The sequence below is a fragment of the Echeneis naucrates genome, chromosome 14, assembly GCF_900963305.1.
Source record: "Echeneis naucrates chromosome 14, fEcheNa1.1, whole genome shotgun sequence".
NCBI classification, from domain to species: domain Eukaryota; kingdom Metazoa; phylum Chordata; class Actinopteri; order Carangiformes; family Echeneidae; genus Echeneis; species Echeneis naucrates.
In genome coordinates, this window is record NC_042524.1 from 15,814,587 (window position 1) to 15,837,604 (window position 23,018).

The 23,018-nt window shown below is 40.1% G+C and overlaps 2 protein-coding genes across 2 annotated transcripts; one reads left to right on the forward strand and one right to left on the reverse strand.

The window, feature by feature from the left end:
* The first annotated feature begins 1 nt into the window (after position 1).
* On the forward strand, positions 2-7,681 carry cnih2 (cornichon family AMPA receptor auxiliary protein 2). Its single transcript, XM_029519837.1, has 6 exons — positions 2-82; positions 2,067-2,135; positions 4,984-5,031; positions 7,208-7,320; positions 7,397-7,540; positions 7,654-7,681. Exons 1-6 carry the CDS (start codon positions 2-4, stop codon positions 7,679-7,681), a joined length of 483 nt encoding a protein of 160 aa, XP_029375697.1.
* Positions 7,682-14,204: 6,523 nt separating this feature from the next.
* On the reverse strand, positions 14,205-22,911 carry tm7sf2 (transmembrane 7 superfamily member 2). Its single transcript, XM_029519864.1, has 11 exons — positions 22,784-22,911; positions 21,810-21,900; positions 21,244-21,440; positions 20,460-20,514; positions 19,779-19,973; positions 19,053-19,156; positions 17,211-17,330; positions 16,937-17,105; positions 16,763-16,843; positions 16,436-16,558; positions 14,205-14,898 (listed from the first exon to the last, which is right to left on the reverse strand). The coding sequence occupies exons 2-11, from the start codon at positions 21,880-21,882 to the stop codon at positions 14,738-14,740; spliced, it is 1,278 nt and encodes a 425-aa protein (XP_029375724.1). The 5' UTR covers positions 21,883-21,900; positions 22,784-22,911; the 3' UTR covers positions 14,205-14,737.
* Between the last annotated feature and the right edge of the window lie 107 nt (positions 22,912-23,018).

A 23,018-nucleotide genomic window follows, 5' to 3' on the forward strand; every position in this document is an offset into this window, starting at 1 on the left:
CATGGCGTTCACCTTTGCGGCCTTCTGCTACATGCTCACCTTGGTGCTGTGCGCTGCTCTCATCTTCTTCGTCATATGGCAGGTGAGTATGTCTGTATACACTGCAGGTGCACCACGGTGCACTCACTGGAAGCTAAAATGGGCACATGTAGAGCCTGAAAACATCCACGCTCCATCCCACACAGGCAGACAAACACATCCACCTCCACACAGTTGTACAACACTAACAGGAACACGGCGTGCAAACAGCGCACACACACACACTCAGGTCCCTCAGATGCAATGGAAAGCATAAATGTGGCAGCTGAACATCAAAGAAATCACACTGTAGTTGTGTTTCTGTGTGACTATCTTCACAGATGCCAAATGACACATTGTTCCCTTTTTTTCAAACACCGGCCTTTGAAGGCATAATTATTTGGATCATAATTAATTTCGAGTTGGCTGAAGTAGCACAGAATTTGAGGAGAACCATGAGTCTGAAAAACAGAACGTCAAATTTTAATTAAATTTAATTTGTGCATTTCTCATTCATTTCCACACAGTGACATGACCTGACCTGGTTTCTTGCCAGTATATCAGTAGCATGACCCCTGTATATTGAATAAAAGGGCTGAATCCTGCCGGCTCAGTCTGTCCACATTAAAGGCTCCTATGACGCCTATGATTGCCAGGACTCTGGCAATAAACAGGTCCTCAAACAAGGTGCTCACGCTTCAGCAAACTGTGTGTAACGAATGAATGCAGGGAGGCGGCAACACACAACGATGATAAATCTCGCCATCAGACTGTTGTGGACCAGTCTGCCTGCGGCATTTTCAGTGAAATTTGCACAAAAATCACTGGAGACCAGTGCAGTGGCTTCGCTGGTTGCACACGTACAGACTCTGTAAACAGTGAAGCTCTGATCTCTCACCTTGAACATGCGATCCATGGAGGCAGATACAATGTGAAATACAAAACGCATCATTATGAATATAAGACTTGAAATGACTAACATACCAATTGACTAAGTGAGTGAGACTATGAGTCAGTCAGTGTGTCTGTGTGTGAAAGCAATGAGGAGAAACGTCTGGCTCGGTGCTCAAGCATGCGATTGAAAGACTTATCGAACTATGATTTCGCCGACCCCTTCCCCCAGGCTGCCTCCAACAGGAGGATACAGCACCCCAATTCTGCGTGGCTCTCCACCAATCAGAACGGCTGTGCACTGCTGTAGTAACCATGGTGCCCACATTGGGGCTTACCATGTCGCCATGGAAACTGCATCTGTTTACAACAGTGTGAAAAGGAGATGAGCAGGAACCATATAGACTCATATGGGGGAAACACTCTCAGGCTGTTACTTTCTCCCACAAATAGACTTTTCCTCCTATCCTTCTCAAGCCCAGCCAGATGTTGGGGGCTACTTATCTTCTTTTATTATGGCTTTTCAGTGAGGCATTAAAGGAAGAGCTAATGATAAGCCAGCAGGTGGCATTTACAACAAGGCTCATGAGTATTTTATAGAGCTGTTAATCAGGAAGCTGGAGACCAATGATCAGTCATACTCTCAGTCTCTCTCTGGGAGCAGTTAGAGTGATATCAGTGTCGCATATCTGAGCAGCAACACTGTTTTCTGTCAGATACAGACTGGATTGACAAGTTTAGAGGAGACGGAAATAAAGACATACATGTCACATAGAGAACGCCACCGAGACAAACCAAGGGGGGAAAAAAAATTAGACAGGAAGAAACTGGTATAGACATGCAGGTGCTCATATACAGTGTAAAGGGGAATGCTGCATGTAAATATATATGTACACAATGAGATTTCAATCACCATGTATGTCCAGGCAACGTGAACAATGTGGCTGCAGCTGTGCAGGATGGACTGAGAGTGCGGCTGAATCAATTGTTCCCAATTCAACTGTCTGACACCAGGCTGAGAATGAAAGCAAGACATTTTCTTACCAGTGTAATGTTGAAAAGATACCAGCTATAGCTTTTATCGCTCATGTATATTCAAAAGCTGTACAGTATTAGTAGCATCCATTTGTGTTCTAAAGGTGACTTAAATTTTTCAGATCATCGCATTTGATGAGCTCCGCACAGACTTCAAAAACCCCATTGATCAGAGTAATCCTACCAGAGCGGTAAGTGCCTCCTGTTTCACTTCTTTCAGGGCTGATCAAACCTTCGTGTTCACACAGAGAAATTGGTTTACACAGACAGGCTGAGAACAAATGGAGGGTTTCACTTGAAAAATGTTACATATGACCTTAATTCAGCTGACAGCATTGTACATTTATTAAATGAGAGTGCATGAACTCTTCCTCGAGAGACTGATTTTCATAAAGAAACACTTTGAAAATGAGCCGCGGATTCATGAAAAATCCTCAGCAATGCCTTTAATCATCAGTGCAAACAGGCATCAATTTATGTTAATATAATCTTTTGTCATTTCAGATATGGGTTGAGACATTTAAAATGTTTTATTCAGTTCTATTTGGTTTATTGTTTTAATATGCGTTTATTCAATGTTAGACGACCTTGGGTGACCTGAAAGGTGGCATATAAATAAAATGTATTAAAATGTATTAGTATTATAGTTGATCTATTTTTCAATATCAAATATTTGCAATACTTTGAAAGCAGCTCCCACTCGAGCTTCCAGGTGATTGCAACAGTGGCAGACAGGAGGCTTTTTCCGTAAACGCTCATTTGCATGCATATTGATGCAATCAGCCGTCCACAATGATACTAGCTGGTTGGTTTAATCAGTTGAAGAGATCGATGCAAATGAAGCTGCTGTGTATACAGTGAGATACTGTGCAATCACGACAATAAAGGCTCACGTCACTGTGACAAAAACAGATGCATTTGGTCACACTGAAACATTATGACCCAAAGTAAACAGTATTTATCCTCTCTTCCTACATTGGTGTTTATAATTAATAGGTTTACCATTTTCTTAGTCTGTTTAAAAGGTAAAATAACAGTACCCAGAGCAGCGGCTGTGAATGTGTTTTGGTTTACTAATGTTCAAGCAATCATGCGCACATCTGTAGCTGAGCTGCAAAGTGAGAGGGATGAGGAGTGGGTGAGGAAACAGACTGTAGGAGTGTGGAGGCGTCCAAGCAACACCTGTAAAAGACAGCAGAATGTTCAGTTCAAAGTGGATATGCTTCTTTACCTCCTCACACGAAGATGGAGAGGTGGTGTCTCTGACAAAGCATCATTATAATTTGGATCAAGGCCTTTGAATTGGCCTCCATCTCATTGTGTGTCAATCAATAGCAGACAATAAAAACTTGTCATCATAACGGATGTCAGCGTGTCAGACGTGTTTAGAAATAACATGATCTGCCAGGATGCAATGCCACCAGTCTCGCCCAGAATCAATAAACTGTGAAACAGAATGAAGACTCAATGTGACAACGGGCTTGGGAAATAAACAGCAGTTATTTCCGATGTCAGCAGAGCGAAACACATTTTTACTACTAAACTACTATTTTCCTACCCTATCACAGAAGGACAAACTGGGAGAGACAAAGTACATGTTTCAAAATCAGGTTCATGTTCAGTCATGAATCACTTACAGTCTCAAAGGGAGACGTATCGTCAGCATATGAAACTCTGTGTTTGGCAGGTCAACAAAAAGTGACTGAAAACCAGAATTAATTCCTCTTGAAATGGCTTAAATGATGAATCACCCCATAAAGAGCAGAGCCAAGTGGAGAGGGCCATAATTACACCTCTTTAGATTAGTTTACTGATGAATTGACATAATTGACAGCATACTCTGCCCTGCATGCGTTGCTATGTTACATGTTCTGCATATTGTGAAATGTCTCTTCTGTATTTGATGATTGTCTTCACTTGTTTCCCTAGCTGGTTCAATGAAATATTCATAGTGAACTGGATGACCTGAGACAAATTAGGACACCTCTGGGAAAGCTGCAGGCTGTAAAATCCAAGCAGAATTACTGCAGGAAAACAACTTATTTGTGCAGTGGCAAAGAATAAAGTGTACAGGGCAGCGGGTTAGCTGGCAGTCCCACACCCGAGCAGTTTAAATTGTAAAGCTTGTTGTGGAGGGATGTGGAGCACAAAGAGAGCAGAAGAGAAGAAACTGTAAATAAACAGCAAGGCTGTGGAGACGGTCTGCCAGTAGATTCAGGTCAAAATCCACTTTCAGGTTACCATGGGAGTTTGAATTTCTGACCAGAGCTTCATAAAAGGTACAGAGGCCTTCATATTGGAAGCTACAATGTTGAAATTAAGATGGATGCCTCAATATGTCAAATAAATCAGTGTGAGGGTTATTTTTTCTGCTGAGACGTCATCAAATACAAGGAGGACAAAAATCAGTGTGGTGAATGCAGCCCCGGGCATACAACATGCTGCCTGTGTTGTGTATTTTTGTCTGACAGAAAAAATGAGGCCCATAAATGTCAGACTATTGGTCCTTTTGTTGACTTGTGCAGTCACCAGCCCGGTGATGGAAATAAATTCATCTGAGCAAACAAATTGCAGCAGAGCAGCTCATTTCCATCTGCTGCCTAATCAATGGACGCCCAAACAAAGAGGCCCCCAGCTGCTGGATGGCAAATGCAGTGGAGGATGGATGACTTTAATTTCTAAAATTGATAACTGAGGCTTCCTTTCCTCACAGGAGGCTCAGCAGCATTAGCTGTACAAGAAAAACATCACTCTCGTTGCTTCAGATGTGACTGATGATGGACATTGTCAGTAAAACAACAGAGTTTAAGATAAAATATTGTGTAATGCTTGTTGAGATATGACATGTACAGAGAAAACCAAATATGCTGTCGTTTATATTTAAGCAAGAGTTTGATCGGGTCTGCATGCTATTAAACTACATCTTCATTTGGTTAAGCCCTTTAGAAAAGAATTTTCTTTTCTGATGGGCCAAAATGTAAAAATGGATGCAAAAAAAGGCAAACTGCTAATCCGACTTTCTATATATCTGCTCCACAGAGGGAAAGGATTCTCAACATTGAAAGAATCTGCAACCTGCTTCGCAGAGTGAGTAATAGCTGTTTTTCACCTGCTGCTGCTGGATGACTAAAACAGAGCGGCCACAGACAACCATGACCCTTTGTCCCCTTAACCATTGTGAGGACCATGACGCACACTGATTCATTTCAAATGATGCACATCTCCACAAGTCACAAGCCACAACTGATACACTGAAGTGGGTTTTGTGACTGTAGTGTTTTTGCTTCAAGGCTTTCAGGAAGAGAACACAAGGTGCCCACAAAGCTGTCATGCTATGGAGGCCATTTTGAACAAGTGTGTGTGTGTGTGTGTGTGAAAAAATGGCCAACAGCCAGGAAGAGTTAGATCAATAATGGAAGAGTTTGATTTATCATTGAAGGCAAAATGCTAACTGTGCTACCAGGGCCCATTCATTATGTTCTTAGTCTTGGCTCTGAGTTCATGCTGTGAGATATTTTTCATTAGTGAAAAAATTTATGTTTTTATGATCAGAAAAAATTTCAAGATTAACAATTATGATGCCACAGGAATGAAGCTTATTAAATTCAGGCTAAAAATGGTTCAACCAATAAAAATTATTGGGTGCTTTATGTTGTGAAGCTGGGCAGCATGGCGGCATAGTGGTTAGCGCTGTTACCCGCTTCGGTTCCCGGCCTGGGATGTGGAGTTTGCACGTTCTCCCCGTGCCTGTCTGGGTTTCTTCCCACCTTCCAGAGATATGCATGACTCTGGAGGGTGACTCTAAATTGTCCCTATGTCTGAGCGTGAGTGGTTGTTTGTCTCTGCAATGGACTGGCTACCTGTCCAGGGTGTACCTGTGAGCTGGGATTGGCTCCAGCAACCCCGAGACCCTGAAATGGATAAGCCATAGAAGATGAAAGAATGACTGAATTAATGTTGTCCATCTACTGCCTGGCACGTGCTTTTATTGCCTGATTATTTGATTTTTTTGATTCATTATTCTAAGCTGTCTACGAACGCACCCACTCAATCATTGAATAATTGAAGAAGCAATTAAATAACAAACCTTTTTCAATATCTTTGCTGAAGTGTAAATGTTATTTTAAGAACTTTTAGATTAGGTTAAATTAGATTTGCCTTTATTTATCCCACAATGGGGAAAATCACAGTGCTGACAGCAGCAGTAAACACATACAGTGCACTCTATAAAAATAAAGGATGGAAAATATGAAAAATAAATAAATATATATATACATATATATATATATATATGTATATATATGTAACAAGTCAGAAGCTGTGCAAAAATATACAGATGAACAGATGAAGTTGGGATGAGATGCAGGGAGGAAGAAAACTCACAAAAGTAGAAAAAAAAAATAAATTTTATGAAAGGGGATCAATCTTTTCTGGCCATCAGACAACATTGCCATTTTATTTGCACTGCATTATTCTTTTGGATATTGTGCTTGTGCCAGCCCAAGCCCAGAGGTTTATCTTGCCCTCCCCAGTGAAAGGTGACGCATTCGTCCAATCGCTGTGAGTCAGCACAGACAGTTGCTTGGAGCAGCTGAAAGGTCATGTCAAACAAAGAAATCTGACAATCTGAGCGTGTTTACTCCCTTAACGTCAATATAGTCAGTGTTTCCCTCAACAGTGAATCACATGACTCCTGACAGGGGTAACCTGTCAAAACAAACACAGGAAAGGGTTATCACCTGGTTCTGCAGTGTCTCACAGCTTTTACTTCATGTGTTTCACCTCATGGCTTTGCTTTTACAGGAAACATCTTTACACTTCTTACAGTCATTTTGCTGTAGTTGATGTTTTCAGACAGATAGTTGTCAGAATTGGATGGGTAATGGTGTAATATTAAGTAGTGTAATATTTAGATAAGACTTTAAACAGCTTGCACAGTGGCATCAGTTACACCGTAACTTGTGTGATGTCTGTGAGAATAATGGGAAAAATCTCCCATGTTGAATCAGAGGTCTAGAAACACACTAGTGATCTGAGCAGCCTGACCCAGCTATGATGAAACATGTCATTTTCTAAAGGCCAGTCTGCATGTGTCTAAACAGAGCGCTATGTGAAATGATAACACGTAGCAGTGAGATTTTTGTTTTGCAGATTGTAGTTACATGCAAACCCCGAGCTGCTGGTGTGTGATTATCTCACCGCTTCTTTTTTTAAATAGCATGCAGATGTAAAAAACAGGGCTTATTGTGTCTGTTCTCCTCAGTTGGTGGTACCGGAGTACTCCATCCATGGCCTCTTCTGCCTGATGTTCATGTGTGCTGGAGAGTGGGTCACACTTGGCCTGAACATCCCTCTGCTCTTCTACCATCTGTGGAGGTGCAGTCCCATAACAGATGTCTGATGCTTTGATTGTTCTGGTGGAGAAGAGAGCCAAACCTCACTGCTTTTTCAGGTTTTTCCACCGGCCAGCTGACGGGTCAGAGGTCATGTACGATCCCGTCAGTGTGATGAACGCCGACATTCTCAACTATTGCCAGAAGGAGTCCTGGTGTAAGATGGGCTTTTATCTGCTCTCTTTCTTCTATTATCTCTACAGGTATGTATACATTTACAATCTTTTCAGTGGCAGTATAACTTGGAGCAGCACAATTACTATTTTTCTCTCTATTTTTTTTTTCACCTCTTGTTATGGTCCATTTCCTGCTGAAGTATGGTCTATGCCTTGGTGAGCTTCTAACATTCAGGAGATCTGGAGATAAAAAAAATAGGAAACTATCTGTCAATAGGACCCAAAAGTGTGAATGGAGACTTCAACTCTTCCTTTCTCCATGTATCCTTCCCATCACTGGCTTGGGTTTTCAGCAGTCTAACCTTGGACACAACAAGAAGACCTACCTGAGTGATAATGTGAATGTAAAAGTGCGGCCTCCACTGCTGCCAGGCAGCTGAACAAAGTTTTGAAAAATGGAAATGAATGAGAAAGAGGATGCAGCAGGTATTTGCGTTGCCTTTGACCCATTGTATGATTTAACAATATGAAGGGCTGGAGTTTTGCCATGCTGCTCTTACTGATTCAGTCGCTCAACTCACTGTGAACCTCCAAACTCTTTGGGGCTGGAAATGAAATAATATGTCTGTATTCTTTGAGTTTTCAAAATGCACGTGAAGCAGGATTATTTTTGTTTCATTCCATGTATTTCAGATAACAGGCTCCCATGACGTGAAATGGCTGCTTTGATTGAGTTACAGATACATGAAAGTGTAACAGGTCAAATCCTGCAGGAGAACTTTCAAGCATAGTAGGAAATACAGAAAGTCAAGCAGGGAGATGACAGATGAGTGTGTTTTCTTCATGCCAGTCTCAGCTAAAAGTCAATATAAAACTACAAGAATAGATCATAAGTTTGGCTTTAATAGTCAATGCTTGCAATGTGCATTCAACATATGTCCATAGCTGTGAGGACGTATTTTATGGTACATTCTAGGTTCATGCTTTCTGAGGAGCTTTATGCTCCAATGTATAACGCCAAACATTTCTATCTGAAAAACATTGTGCTAAATTTGAAAAGTTACATGGTTACATGGGTGATGTGAGGAAAAAAGTAACGAGGCTTGGAAAGGCCTGCAGTATCTTCCTTTAGAGGATATGGCACTGTCGGGCCTTGTCTTTATTTTCTCTCCTTAACACATTTGATTTGGCACAATGTTTTGCTTTGTTTTTGTTTTTTTTTTTTTTTTTTTTAACTTGAAAAAATAGAAGAAAAAAAAAACTTAGTTCTGTTGTATTTTTTTGTGTGCAGAGAACGCCTTATTACTATCTCCGGTGAAGTTTACTCTTAGTCATCTGCGTTTATACTATAGTCATTTTAGCACAGCAACTTTTCTCTATGATATGAGGTAGAATGTAGACATCACATGTACAAAAAGCAATTTCAAACAGCAGAATAGCAATGTGATATGATTCATGAGATATATCGATGCAATGTTATTAAGTGTATGTAATAACAGTGGTGAGGGGGACACGAGAGACAGAGGAGACGATAATGACACTGTCTCGGTTATATAACAAGTGTAAAGCCAGTGAAGTCATCTCACTATGTCCACAACCATACATCACAGTGTCAAGGGACTTGTGTAAGATGTTAATGTTTCTGAGGACCAAGATTTGTAAACAGTGAAGCCTTTCCTCAGCTGGTGCTGTCTTTGCTGTCAAGTGCTCATAAGTTTGATCTCTTTGTTGATAAGTGATGGTTCAGATGTGATTTTCAGTAGAAAAACAGAAACCCTTGGATGTTTGTCATACACCGGCTGCCCATCTAGTAAATGGTGGTGATGATGCGTCTGGTATATAAATTGTGGGACTCATAGGAAAAAAATTTGTTGAAAACTCTCGTACAGCTACTGAAGTAGACAAAAAAAAAAAAAAAAAAGCCCATTAACTAAAATTCTTAAGTGGTCAAAATTTTGTGTTATATTCTAATTCAAGTAGTGGGCAACATGTTTTGTGTCATATTTTAAAATACATTTTCACTGGAAGCACATACGGATAAGCCGATATTAACTAAATACCAACACCATTGTTTAAAAAGAGCATTTCCTGGGTCTATTCCTATGGCAGTAGAGCAGTGTGTGTTGGACTGAATAGAATCTACAGTGTCCAGATTCATCCTATGAAGGAATGCGTCACACTTTTAATAGACTTCGGACAACTGTGGCTCAGAGGAAGACGCTGAATCTGGCTTTTGCTACACAATAAGCAATAGATTCATCATTTGCATTCAATCAGTTGGCAAATGAGAAAAAAAAAATATGAACAGACTCACTCTCTCTTCTCAAATTACAGAAGGATCCCTTTTTTAAATTACATGAGATGCTGACTGGACAGTTTTTAAGCTGTGACAGTAGTCGTTCTGTATCAGTCTGAGAGAGAAACATCTTGATTGCTACAGATTTGGGACTCTGTATTATGGCCTTATATCTTTACCACACACATATACACACACTGGCACGCACAAAAATAAAGGTTTACACACACCTCTTCTATCGCTCACTGCGTGCCAGTTGCTTCACAATGGAGAGTTAAAGGGGACCAAATCAAACTGTCCTAATGATTTGAACTCCAACCATTTCGTTGAGTGAAGCTGAAACTTTAATGGTCTGTCAGTGTTTATGAAGACAAAGCAGACTTGCAGTACATTCTGCGCCAAATGATGTTCCCGTGAAAGAAATCGCAGGACAATGAGACCTCAAAATTCTGCCAACAGTGTATGGCAGAGCGTGTCAAGTCTGGACAATCACTCTTAAAGCACAGGAGCGTGAGGAAAGGAGAAGCAGCTCGGTTGAATGTCATTATGTTGCTCTAAACAAAGCATTTTAGAAAACTGCATTTCAGTATATCTATTTGTATCTGTCTTTTATACATTTATCATTAATGTACGCTACAGCAAATTTGGTGGATTACTTTATATTTATTAGGTTACACAATGATGTACAGCGATTCACATGCCATATTCTAATAAAACAGTGACACCAAATTGATCATCTACGAGTTTCTGTGAGGAGAGTTGTGGATATGATGCTCTGACAACACCAGAGACATGCTAGAGGATAAACATTTAACTTTGAGGACGCTGAGGGAAATTCATGAGCGAGGACACTGAGTGGTGCAGTAGACATGCCAGGCTCTGAAAACTGTGCAAAAACAGCTGCATTTACAATTCCTGTCAGAGACATTCACACAGCCTCTCAAAGGGCACTGAAATGACTGAATTCTATGACATTGCCCTGCTGATGTGAGAAGAGCTCGACTGGAGAGGCGACAGAAAGGAGATGATAGGCTTCTATTAATGTCTCCACCTCCACAAAACTGACACTTTAAATTACAGGGCACTGTGAACCTGTTAGACTGACAGAACTAAGGTGACAGGGTTCGTTGCAACTGTGAGAAATTAGTAGTGGAAATGAAGCTGTACATTTAAATTTATAGCAAATTCTCAGCGATCTTGTTCCCTTATCAAAAGAAAACAAAGGAAGCAGTCTAGAAAATGTTGAGTTTGTCCCAGTGTGAGGTTTGCCAGGTTATCACTTGTCTAAATAATGATTCAGACAGAAAACAGAGCAACGACGAGGCTTCAAGCTGGCATTTTCCCGGTGGTTGAAAAGGACATATCATTCCCCCGCTGTCACCATGGAAACTAAATTGTGTTAGAGATTCCTGTTGACTCACTCTGAGCCTCTCGCTCGAATCAGAAAAATACAGTTCAAGTTGGTGTATTTGCCTGGCAGCACTCCTCCTCTGCATAACACATTTACTTTACCTCCAGTTTCATGTATGTAGTCATGACAAACACAACTCTGACGATTCTATATGTGCCAGGACACAGACACATGCACGCACGCACGCACGCAAACTGTTCACTCATTCACAGCACATGCATCTGTTTCTCGTTCTTTCTCATCCCACAGTTTACAGTGTTTCACACTCATCTTCCTCTTTCAGCACCCTCAACCACAATAATTGTCTCAACTCCTTTCCCCTCTCTCCTACATCCGTGTTCTTAGAGAGATGTTGCCATGGAAACTGGCTACAACTGATGGGATTGAAACGTCACGATTGGCATACACAAATGGCAAGTGCATGCACATGCAAAGCTGCATGGAAAACACACACACATTTTGCTCATTCGCTTTCATGCAAGGCATCAAGTGGCTGCATGTTGAAATTGCTGCACAGACTTACAGACTGTACAGTGGACATGTAAATATTTAGTCAAAGTTCTACAGTAAGTTTTAGTGCCATCACATGCACAGTGCCAGTTTTATCACATCATCAGCAACAACAACTAGAGATGCAGAGGCATGGTAACACAACAAGATTTCATTGAAAGGAAAGAAGGAGAGATAATAAAATAAATAGCTCCTTTTTTGCCGTTTGGTCTACACACTCATATTATATGAAATGTGTGTTACTGCTTTGTAAACATATTCTCTTTTCAACTGAAAACACCACTTTATTCACATTAAGCCCAAGTCACTTTCTCTTTTGTATTTATTAGACTCTTGAATCGCGTTTGATTTTTTTTTTTTCCCATTGTAAAAAGGACAAAAGATGTGCTTTCTTGAGTGCTCTTTGGTTCTAAGAAAGTGTCAAACCTGTTCACACTTGTGTTCCTATTCGGGCTTTGGATGGTGGGTCCAGACAACGTGAGTCACTCTGACTTTCAGCTGCTGTCTCATCTATAAAAATACCCATCCCCTATATTTGTAACTGAATGAAAGGTTTAATGTCGATTCATTCTAAAACATACGGACGTTTCATTCTTTAATTAGGAGCTAATGATCCTTTAAGATAATTAACAGTGAGCAGTCGGATCTAAGAGGGGAATGAAGGTTGTTGATGGTATTTTAAGGCTTTATTTTAATAAAGGGAGCATTATTCAGGTGCTATGGTCTCCAATCAGACAGATCTGCTTGCAGCTAAATTTAAGATTAAATTTTAAGATCATATCATGGTATATTTTTTATGAATGAGGCCCTGAGGCTTTCATCTGAGGTGGTAATGATCATGACAGTGTCTAATTTTCTAATTTTACTTAGAAAAAAAAAAAAAAAAAAAAGCCAAATTAAATTCCTTTCAAGAATATCTAAGTAGTTTAGCCAACAGCTGTATGAATACATGTCGTCTCCTGCATGGCTAGAAAATATGACTTTTGTTTTTGCTCAAACTTCTCATTTTAATGAGGAATAGGTGAGTAGGTGTTTTTCAGCACTGTCTCTTTGACATTAGGCCAACACTGAAAACTATGGAGATCATGAAAAGGACATTTACAAACTGCTGGAGCCTTTGGCTGTTTCATTTACAAGACCCTGAAAATTGGGAAGCAGAGGGAAAATTAATAATCACACAGGAGATATGGGAGGAGAAGGGAAACAACAAGCTTCAAATGCTGATGAGACTTACAGTGGAAGGGCAGTATTTGTTTTTCTGTACACCTTCCCAAAAGACATCTTACTCAGATCAAACTGACTGCTGGAGAGCTTGAGGGAACAGAGATGCAAGTCCCTCTACTATTTTGAAGTTGTTCCTCTCTGGCACAAGATTCAGCTAAAATTCGAATCCAAATCCATTCTGCTGAGAAAAAACTGTTTGAGCTTTGAGAAGATGAATTTGATTGAACTGGGAAAACAGAGGGAGGAAAAATGTTTGTTTACAATTTTGTTGGGGGCTTGAGAGAAATCCTAGATGAAAAAAAAGGGCTTGAAAAAGACATGTACATGTGAATTAGGTTTGCTCATAAGGCTTTTAGATTTATATTACTTTGTTGTGAAATATTGAATAGCTTAAAAAACTAAATTTTTACAGTCAGAAAAACAACAGGGGGAAAGAAATGTTGCCACACAAAAGAAGAAGCTTATGTGCTCAATTATGTGTCCAGCCACGGCATTATAAACAGCGCATTCTTAATTAGTGCTTCGCACATGAAAAACAACAAAAAATAGCTGGAGTGCTGTGTAGGCGAGACCAGGATCCAACTGCACTGGGCTTCTAAAGTAAAAACAAAGGTATATAGCTTCAGAGAGCCCAGTCATTAAGACTTACATACTTCACTGCATGTGCGAGGAGTAATATCTAAGTGCAGGGGGATTTATAATGGAAAAGGGCAAACATTGTGTACATTAGTTTTAGACAAAGCATGTATTACCTTCAAATAGAATGGAAGTACTGTAAAATACCATAAAATACCACATGTAACAAGAAGTGTTAATGCTGACTTACTTACTTATAACAGCTCACCATACAACATAGTAGGCACTGCTTCAAAAACAAACAAAAAAAAAAAAAACAGTCCCCGAGATGATGCGTCACTTCATTAATAATTAAAATCAGACCAACTGATGTACATTTTTTTCCTTCAAAGCAATTTTGAGCAGAACATATTCAAAGCTCAAATCTAACGAATGTTAAAAAGCCCAGAAGCTTGGTGGACAGCTGCTAGCAACACCTTTATAAATGCTGGCAAAAGGATCCATTTAAACTGGGGGATGGAAACAGGTTGGAAAAGGTTATTAAAAAGTAACCCAGCTATTATCTGAAATGTTAAAAGGCTAATAGCTGTTCTGGTCTTAGCAGTATAGATTCAAATATTCACATCATGTAAAAAGTTTCCTACATATATACACACATATATATGATTAACTGCACTGAGTGCAGTCAGGATGTGTGGGAACAAGATATCTCATATCTTTTTATTTCAAATGTATTTCACAGGTAACACCACATTTCACAAAGACACTAAAAACACATGGTAAAATTTGTGACTGTCGTTTGATTTAAAAAGGCACAGATGTTCACTATTTCAGTTCAGTTTTTACAGTAATATTTTCTCAGTAAAAGTAAAAGAAGGAACATTTTATTGTTTTTAGTTATGTTTTTTCCTCAACTTGATTTTATCTTTGTTTAAGGAAAAGCTAAAAACCTTTCTGTATGTGGGGATGTTCATGCACAGAGTAAATGATGTGTGTGGTGAAAGCTGCTTTTAACCTGCAGCATATCAGATTGCTGTGAGGCTTCGAGTTCCAAATGCAAGGATTTAGAAGTAGTGATCCATCAACCTGGACCACAGGCACACAAATGAAGGCAGAATAAAACTGTATGCTCGCTGCAGATTCGCGGAAGCAGCACCACTTATCAGTTGTGTTACACGCAAATGAAAATGGAAAAACATTTCACATTATTGCTGGGTTTGTGTTGATTTGCAGTTTTTGGTCCTGTTCCACTCGTTGGCTTAGTTCTTCAGTATATATAAGGGAATATCCTGTAGGGTACGCGTCGACAGTAGGTGTCCCATGCTACTCCGTACTTGGCCCGGCATTGTCTCTCATCTCTCGCCTCTCGATGAATCAGCAACACGGTGAAATATGTGACATAGAAGTAGGGCAACAGATGTGAGAATCCTAAAGAAGAGAGAAACATGAATGGACTCATCAGCAGGAGGAATCTAGTATAGATGATCAGAAAACGACATGATATATATTGTATGCATATGTCAGCCTTGTTACAGAATGGCGACCTGTCCAGGCTCTACTCTGCTCAGGCTGACTGGCCCAGGCCCCTCTACAACACTGTATGGCTAAGTGGTGCATCTAATGGATTATTAAATGGCTATTCAAATTCTAACTTTCTTTTAACTAGTGAGATCAGTGTTTTATTATGTGTATTACATCCTCCTCTGCACCATTTTAATTACTGTCCAACAAAAGCACCAGTGAATTGTAGTGTGATTAAGCTCATATTCTGAGTTGAGTCACCTCTGTGGTCATTATTTGAGCACCATTGTGAGCTTTTTTTCTTTTTCTTTTTTTAAAAAAGATTTTTCTGGCCTTTTATGGCTTAATTCCATAGGACAGCTAGAACAGTAAAGGAAATGGGGGAAGACACGCAGCAAATGACACCGGCTGGAAAAGAGCCAGCATTGCCGAAAAGGACCTTGTTGCCTCCTGTTTTTGCAAATATTTTCTCATCTTTCAGTCAGAATTTCTGCAGACTGCTGTGTGAACACTGGTACTTTCTTCCAGTGCAGGTTTGCATCTGTCTGGAATAAGCCGGTCCCTCTCTCTCTCTTTTTTGAGTACATAATTTAGCGGTTGATGCCTTTTGCAGCAGCAATTAAGGCAGGAGCAGCTGTACATCTCAATTACAAAGGCAGCTACACAAGTGAGTCACATAAAGCTGAATACCAATGAGCAATATGTGTCAGCTGGAACAAAAGTCTGACAGTCACCATTTTTAGGAAGGATTCATAGGAACATGAGGCAGTTTACAGGGGAACAAAGACAGATCATTACGGCCCTCATTTATTCTGCAGCAGTATTAGACTCAGTCCAATTATGTTATGAAGACAGGAAAATAAATCTTGAAAAAAATCACAATGGCTGGGTCTAGTTTTCAAACAGTTTGCTACAATCATTTCTCTGACTATTGGACACCTCAGAGTAAGACAGGTATGGAATATGCACCAAGGTTTAAAAAGCACCTGGACTAAACTTTTTTTAATGACCACTGAACCAAATGAACTTGAATCGCAACAGAAAATAAATATTGTGAGATTCACCTGGCTCTAAAAAAGATACTGCGTCTTATTGAAGCCTGCTGTGCAGAGGAGTGGCAGAATAGTGAATAAAATGAAAGAATAAATGAATGAGAGGTACATGTCCCCCTTTTCACTCATCAATGTGTTGTTGTCCATGGGCTGCAGGCACATGTAAGAATAAAGTCATTGATGTGTCGCATAAACAACCATGAACATGTGCTGCAGTGAATTACATGTGTGTTTTAGATTATAGATTATGATCTATATGTGGTCATAAACACAGTTGGAAATGATTTGGATGTCATTTCATTAACATTTGCTAATAGAACCCTCTGGGGTGGTGTTATGTCCATTTGGCCTGTGTGCAAAAACAGCCCTGTGTGGCTTTCAAGCTGTCTCACCACATGGCAGGGACCATGCCAGTGCCATGAGGAGGTCACCGAGGTAATTGGGATGACGAACGAGACCCCACCAACCGGACACCAGCAGCCGCTTGCCTGTTGCTGTGGCGATGGTCTCCAGTCCTGCAAGGAAGTAGTAGCAAATGATGATATTCCTGGATAAAATTTGCCCTTCACCTCAGAGATCATCCTCTCCCTCTCTATTCTGAAGACAACATTAATTTGATTTCTTCTTCATATGCACAGAATGAGTTCAGATATGTTATTGAAAATAGGATAACTATATTTGACTGTGTATATTGAGAGAAATGTAGACGCGTAACTGACGTGCAACAGTTGGATGTGAGGGGTCCCGTCTAAACTGGTTCTTTTGTGAGTTGGATTTTCTGAAAATATAATATCCAATACCTACAAGCACAAGGAGAAATGTCAACATCAGCCTGGTTAAACATATAGCACATCATTTTACAGTTTCATGAAGAAGAGCTGACAAGTGCTTACCATTCAGTGTTATTATAGCTGCAGCTCCGAACGAACTCAGGGTCTGAGGGTGAACAACCAAGAAGGCTGCCTGAAGGCCATATGTGAAGGGGACCCAGGCCAGATCTCCAAAAACAAGCATGAAGCCAAACCCATCATGCACAATGTCCATAGTTGTCAGAACAGCCTCCTGATATAAAACAATAAATCATGATCTTAAGCCAAACTAAGAACAGAAAAAAACTCTCTGGAGTTGGAACTTTGAAATAAGAAGCAGGCGCTGCTGACCCCTCACCTCGTTCCACAGAGCGTCTGCCACGTACAGCAACTGGAAACCATTGACCAGTATCATGGCGAGGGACGGGGACCCCTGGAGCTCCACCTCTTTCATCAGCATGCCAAGGTTTATGACCACCTGAAAAAGCAGGAAGTGAATCCAGATTTCCGCTTGTTCGTGTGTTTCAGCTGCACTAACTCTAACCTGAGGCAGAACCACAATCAGCAGTCGACTGTTAGGAGAAAGATTCCTGTGAAGTTCCCTGAAACTGATGCTGACATATTCAAATGTCTTGTGACGGCTCAGCAACAGCCCACCACCCAAAGGTTTATATAAATGATCACACATGACATGCTGGAACCGGTGAATGTTTAACACATTTCTTGAGCTGACTTATACATTTAGTGAATAATCATCGCACCCTTTATTTATTTCCAAAAATTAAAGCCCACGGTGTCTCCATTCCACAAACACCATTAATTACAAATTACAACATTTTTCTATCACTTGTGAAGAAAAAAGATATGCATGCATTTCTTGAAAACATGCTGCTGGATTAGAGCTCCATATACTGGGATCATTGCAAGTAACTCTGCTGAATAATATCAGCTGGGCAGGTCGTTGTGTAGTTGGATGAGAGATCACATGTAATGTTACAAGTATTTTTGCAGACTACCATACTATGCACAGACTGATATGATGCCACAGAAGAAATCATTATACACATCCAGCAACATCTGAACAGATGATGAATTTAAATACACAGGACTATAAATACTTCATTTCAAGGGCAGGTCTGCCACCAAAACTAAGCTCTTGTACATTTTGTTGATTTGATTCCATCCAAGAAGTTCTATTAATGAAATAAAGTTTTGGCTCTTAAAAACCTTAAAATATCTATTATTTATGAGATTAGCACCAATTGTAAGATGCTGAATCTTAAAAGTAAATAGTTGAAACATGCAACAGGAAATAAAAATCTCCCACACACTATCTGTGGCCATTTGGTGGAAGCTTTTTCTGTCCTCTCCTACGCTCATAGCTTTAAAGCATTCAGATGTGCAAAGGTTTTTACTGTTTACACTCTAAATACAGACACACAAAGATATTCATGCAAAATGACACATTGCAGATATAGAGAGGATTATATGGAGAATGGAGGACAGCATTCAGTCCTTCCACTGTCTCTAATGTTATTTGGGACTAGTGGAGATAAAGAGTGTGCTGCTGTGATTCCTCATTTAATTCTTACTTGTAACTCCAACCAGAATGTCTATTTTCTGCCTTATTGGGTCTGATGAGTCACACTAAGAGGCTGATGTGCATCTTTGTCCTCCAGCAAATCTCTCAGTGTGTCAGGCCATCACAGGGAAAAGTTTCTGATTCTGACTGTGGCCGAATAGCGTGGAGGATCAGAGGAGAGCAATATCGCCACCTGTTGGTCTCTTGGGTTCTAATATTAGTGTTGATTAATGTTTACGATTATGTATCTTAATCTTCTACCTAACAAAGAAGGCAAAAATTACAAAGGTATTTTATTTTCAGTAATTCACATCAAATATTGCAACAAATATCTGCATCTATTGTTTTATATATATATATATACACACACACACCAGCTCTGTATTTGTAAGCTTGAATTTGAATTTAAAACTTGAATTTGTTCAATAACATTTTTGTGTAAAATGTGAATATATTCGACATCAAATAAAGTTGCATTTAGTATTTGGACCATGCCCTTTTAGCTATAAAAGGTCATGTATACCTGTATACTAGAAACCTTTTACCTGACGTGTTCATCGGTTTCTAGACTTTCAAACATCCTCACATACAGACAAAATTTTCTGCGGATCCACTCACCCAGCCAATCAGACCCGGTCTGAGCTCACAGAAATATTTCAGGTCAAAGTCTCCGATCCGAGGGTTTAACTCCCGTCCGATGAAGAAGTCATAGAAGGGATTTCCTTAGCAAAACAGAGCGCCATGTTAATTTGGTTCCTACATTGTTCTGAATGCATATAATGTGAATAAAATGTAATTAATATCATGCCATGTCAGTAACCTTGTCTTTTAAACTAGAGCTCAACACTGCATATATAAAATTAGAATTAAAAAGAAATTAGCTAGATACTAGCATCAGCATGCTAACATGCTCACAAGGACAAAGCTGGTATTTAGCAAATATATTGTTCACTACCATCAGAAAACATACTGATGAACAGTAGACAGCACACCGGCTGCAGATGATACTGAAAACACAACAGAAGTTAGTACTTTGGCTGATAGTTTATTAATTCATGTTTTTACATTCTTTCCTCTATATCTGTGTAAATGATAGGAAAAATAGCCCGGCAGCACAGCAATGCAAACTAACCCACTCAGCCTACTTAAAAGTCTTCACTCTCTGCCTGATGCCTGCAGGCGACTGAGGAGCTTTGCTCTTAGATGTCACCCAGGGGAATACCAAAACCTTCCACAAACAGTTAAACAGGCCTGCAGATGTACAATACATGACCGGTAGCGTAAAAAAAAAAAAAAAGTATTTTAGGGTGGATTCTTCCTTTAGTGATGAAGCTCAACTCTCACCTGTGTTGCCCCCAGAAGCGAGAGCATAAGATGGTGCCCAGAAGGAGCGGATATAGAGGTAGGCAGAGAGCAGGAATGACACTGCTATTGCACACATTGCCAGAGGCAAGAGCAGCTCAAACAGATTCCCAAGAGGAGCCCCGAGCCCCAGCAGCAACATCAGTAACACACCACTGATGCACAGTCCATGAAAACCTGGAAGAGAGCAACAAACAAAACTAAATGTTGTGGCCTGTGGCAGAGAGATGGGTAGGCTGACAGAGGTCTTCTTCAAAACAAAAACAAAAACAAAAACAAAAACTGCACAAGTCAGAAAGTGGAACTACATTGTGCAACTTCAATAAACTAGCTCAGGTTCAAAGGGGGCACAAAGTGGGGAGGTTAAATTTAAAGATACACACAAAACTACCTCAAAGTAAAATGTAACATTCAATAGTGAGTTTTTCTATGCCAAAAGCTCAAAGTACACATTAGTGTGTACTTTGAGCTTTGGTTGTATTTTGTGTGTGTGTGTAATAAGTGTTGTATATTACAAATGCTTTACTTTTTAGCGCTACACTGTTATGAACCACTTCACACAATATGTAATTCATAACGTTTGTTGTGAGATTTAAAGCTTCACCTTTAACACAACCAGATGAAATTATTAAATGATCAATACATTAAAGCCCCCCACCATACCATTTATGGGATACTTGAGCCGAGTTCCATCCCTGAGAACTAATCCTTCAGACACCTGCAGGAAAATATACACATTTATTTCCTCATACAAATCATGCCCTGAAGATATGTATTAAAAACTGGAAGCAGCATGAGATCAGTCAACACATATCCAATGAAATCATGTTTTTAATCTCTTCAATAGTTCATATGATGTTTTTTTTTTTTATAGAATATAAGTGAATTAAGCATTAAAACCCTGGCTGTGCATTTTCACCTTGTAATGAGTGTCTGTGACATTTTCTGCACGAATCACATTGATATGTTCTGCAGTCAACCTCATGCAACACTAGTGGTGGGAATGCCGTAAGGCCAGATCCGATGTTTGTTCATGACAAACTGTGTATTTACTTACAGCCTCAGTCTTAGGCTTTGCTTTCACTTTGTACGTAGTAAAATCATGTTAGACAAAATATTTGTCATCACTGAGCCACTTAGTTTAAATATATCGAGAGGAAGATATGGAGAATGGAGAATGGAGAACTGAACAACTAAAAAATTTACTAACAAGCCTAATGTTTCTAAAGCAGCAGCAGCAAAAGTTACATGATTTGCTCATGCAGTTAATATTAGCTTGGGTCAATAATATTGTTACTTTTAAATTACAACTTGCTTCAATTAATATGACAAAATTATCTCAATTTAGATAATGGCTGAGAGACAGTTCCTTAGTTTATGCATCATTACTTCAGCATGTCATCAAAGTTAAGTGTAACCCTGAACCATATTAGTGAAAGTGTTTCACCTTCCCAGCTGGCATCAGATAGAGGAGGGCATGCAGACCGATCCATCCCACAAGAAGCACAGGGGCCAAAGGATCCCACAGCTGATCAGCAGAGGGGAGGGGAGGGGGCCACTGGAAAACAGAGGCTTCAGGGGATCGGCTCACACAGATCAGGAACAGCACCGTCAACGGAAGCAAGATGGGAATGCATACGGCACCTAGGACACAAACACAGACTCATGTGGGGCGACTGGCAACAACATGACTGACATGACAGAGCTGCAGCTAGAAGCACTAGCCTAACCGCATGGAAAAGCTGATTGATGAAGTAGTTCTGTCTACTGAGACAATCTTTTATATCAAATCAATATTGTGATATATTTGCATAATCAAAACGTCTCAAACAATAATTAGATGAACTTTCTGTACGCGTGCTTTAAAAGTACTTTAGTGCGACAAATTTGCCGTGGTCCTTGATACAGAGCACACAGCAGGAAACAAAGCAAAACCATTCCACACACATGCACAAAGAGTATAGGTGGAAGTGTTGAGGTGGTGTCTGGGGAAGAGGCTCTGCTGTGACTCACCCAGGGTTCCTCCAAACTCCCTCTCTGTGTCCCGTGAGGACCTGTGTTTAGCTGCTTGACTGTTTGGACTCATTATTGGGCTCCTGTAAAACTGGAGGCAGATATAGTACTAGCATAGTCAAAAGAATAGACATTTGAGGAACAAATAAATACATATGATTAGTCAGCAGTGGTTTGACAAATTTATCATTATTTAGTTATTGGCAAAATAACAGCCATATGATTACGTGGAATTAAAATGAAATTATGAATCCTATGCAACAACTACACAAATCAGCAGTGAAACTTTGGCTGCATTTAGCATATGAATTTGAACTGTTAAGATCCAGTGTTTTGGGTTAATCAGGCTATGATGGTTTCAATGTAATCTCTGACCACTACACAATGTAAGCCTCTTTGCGAAAGGATACGAATCTCTGTTAAAAGCCGTGCTGCAGAATACATGATTTATCATGATTTATCAACTCCATTAAATTCTGCTTACCTTTAAAACATCAGTAATAACAGCCCATTAGTATAACACATGCCTTTAAAATGCCTTTTACATTCGACACTAGGCAGATATAGCTGTAAAACTTCTATAAAATGACGATACTTTCAAAGGTAGAAAAGAGGACTTTTACTTGATGATGAAAACTAATTGTTTTTAACATCTGAGAGCTTCACCGGTAAATGCAGAGGGGAAAATGTCAGAATATCTCTGCCTTGAAATGCTTCTATTAAATTTTAAATATATCTGATGATCGAATAAACAAATGTTTTCTTTTTGCTATCATCATTTTCCCTGTCGGTTTGTGCACCGGTGTGTTATTGCAGTGCTGTGTGGGATCAGCCAGGCAAAGTTCAGGTAGCATCATGCCAGTTCCTGTGTCCGTGCAGCGGCTCAGGACCAACAACGCACCGTTCGCCTTTACACGTGTTAATCATGGGAACGAAGCAGGGCGCCTACGAGGAGCAAAAACAGGCTGTCTTACCGGCGAGCAGCATGGAGGTGCAGCGGCAGGGACTGTGGACGTGAAGGTGTCTCCTGTCCGTCCGGCAGCCTGCGGATGGACCCGCCCCCAGACTCACGTCCGTCCGCAGAGAGCGCTCTCCCGGCCAATCACATCCCTCTGCGGTCATCAGAAGAGGGTGGAGAGAAGAAGAGCCGGCCAATCAAATGAGCTCCTCGGGTGGCGACAGCCAGCTGTACCTTGAACGAAGGCCGGC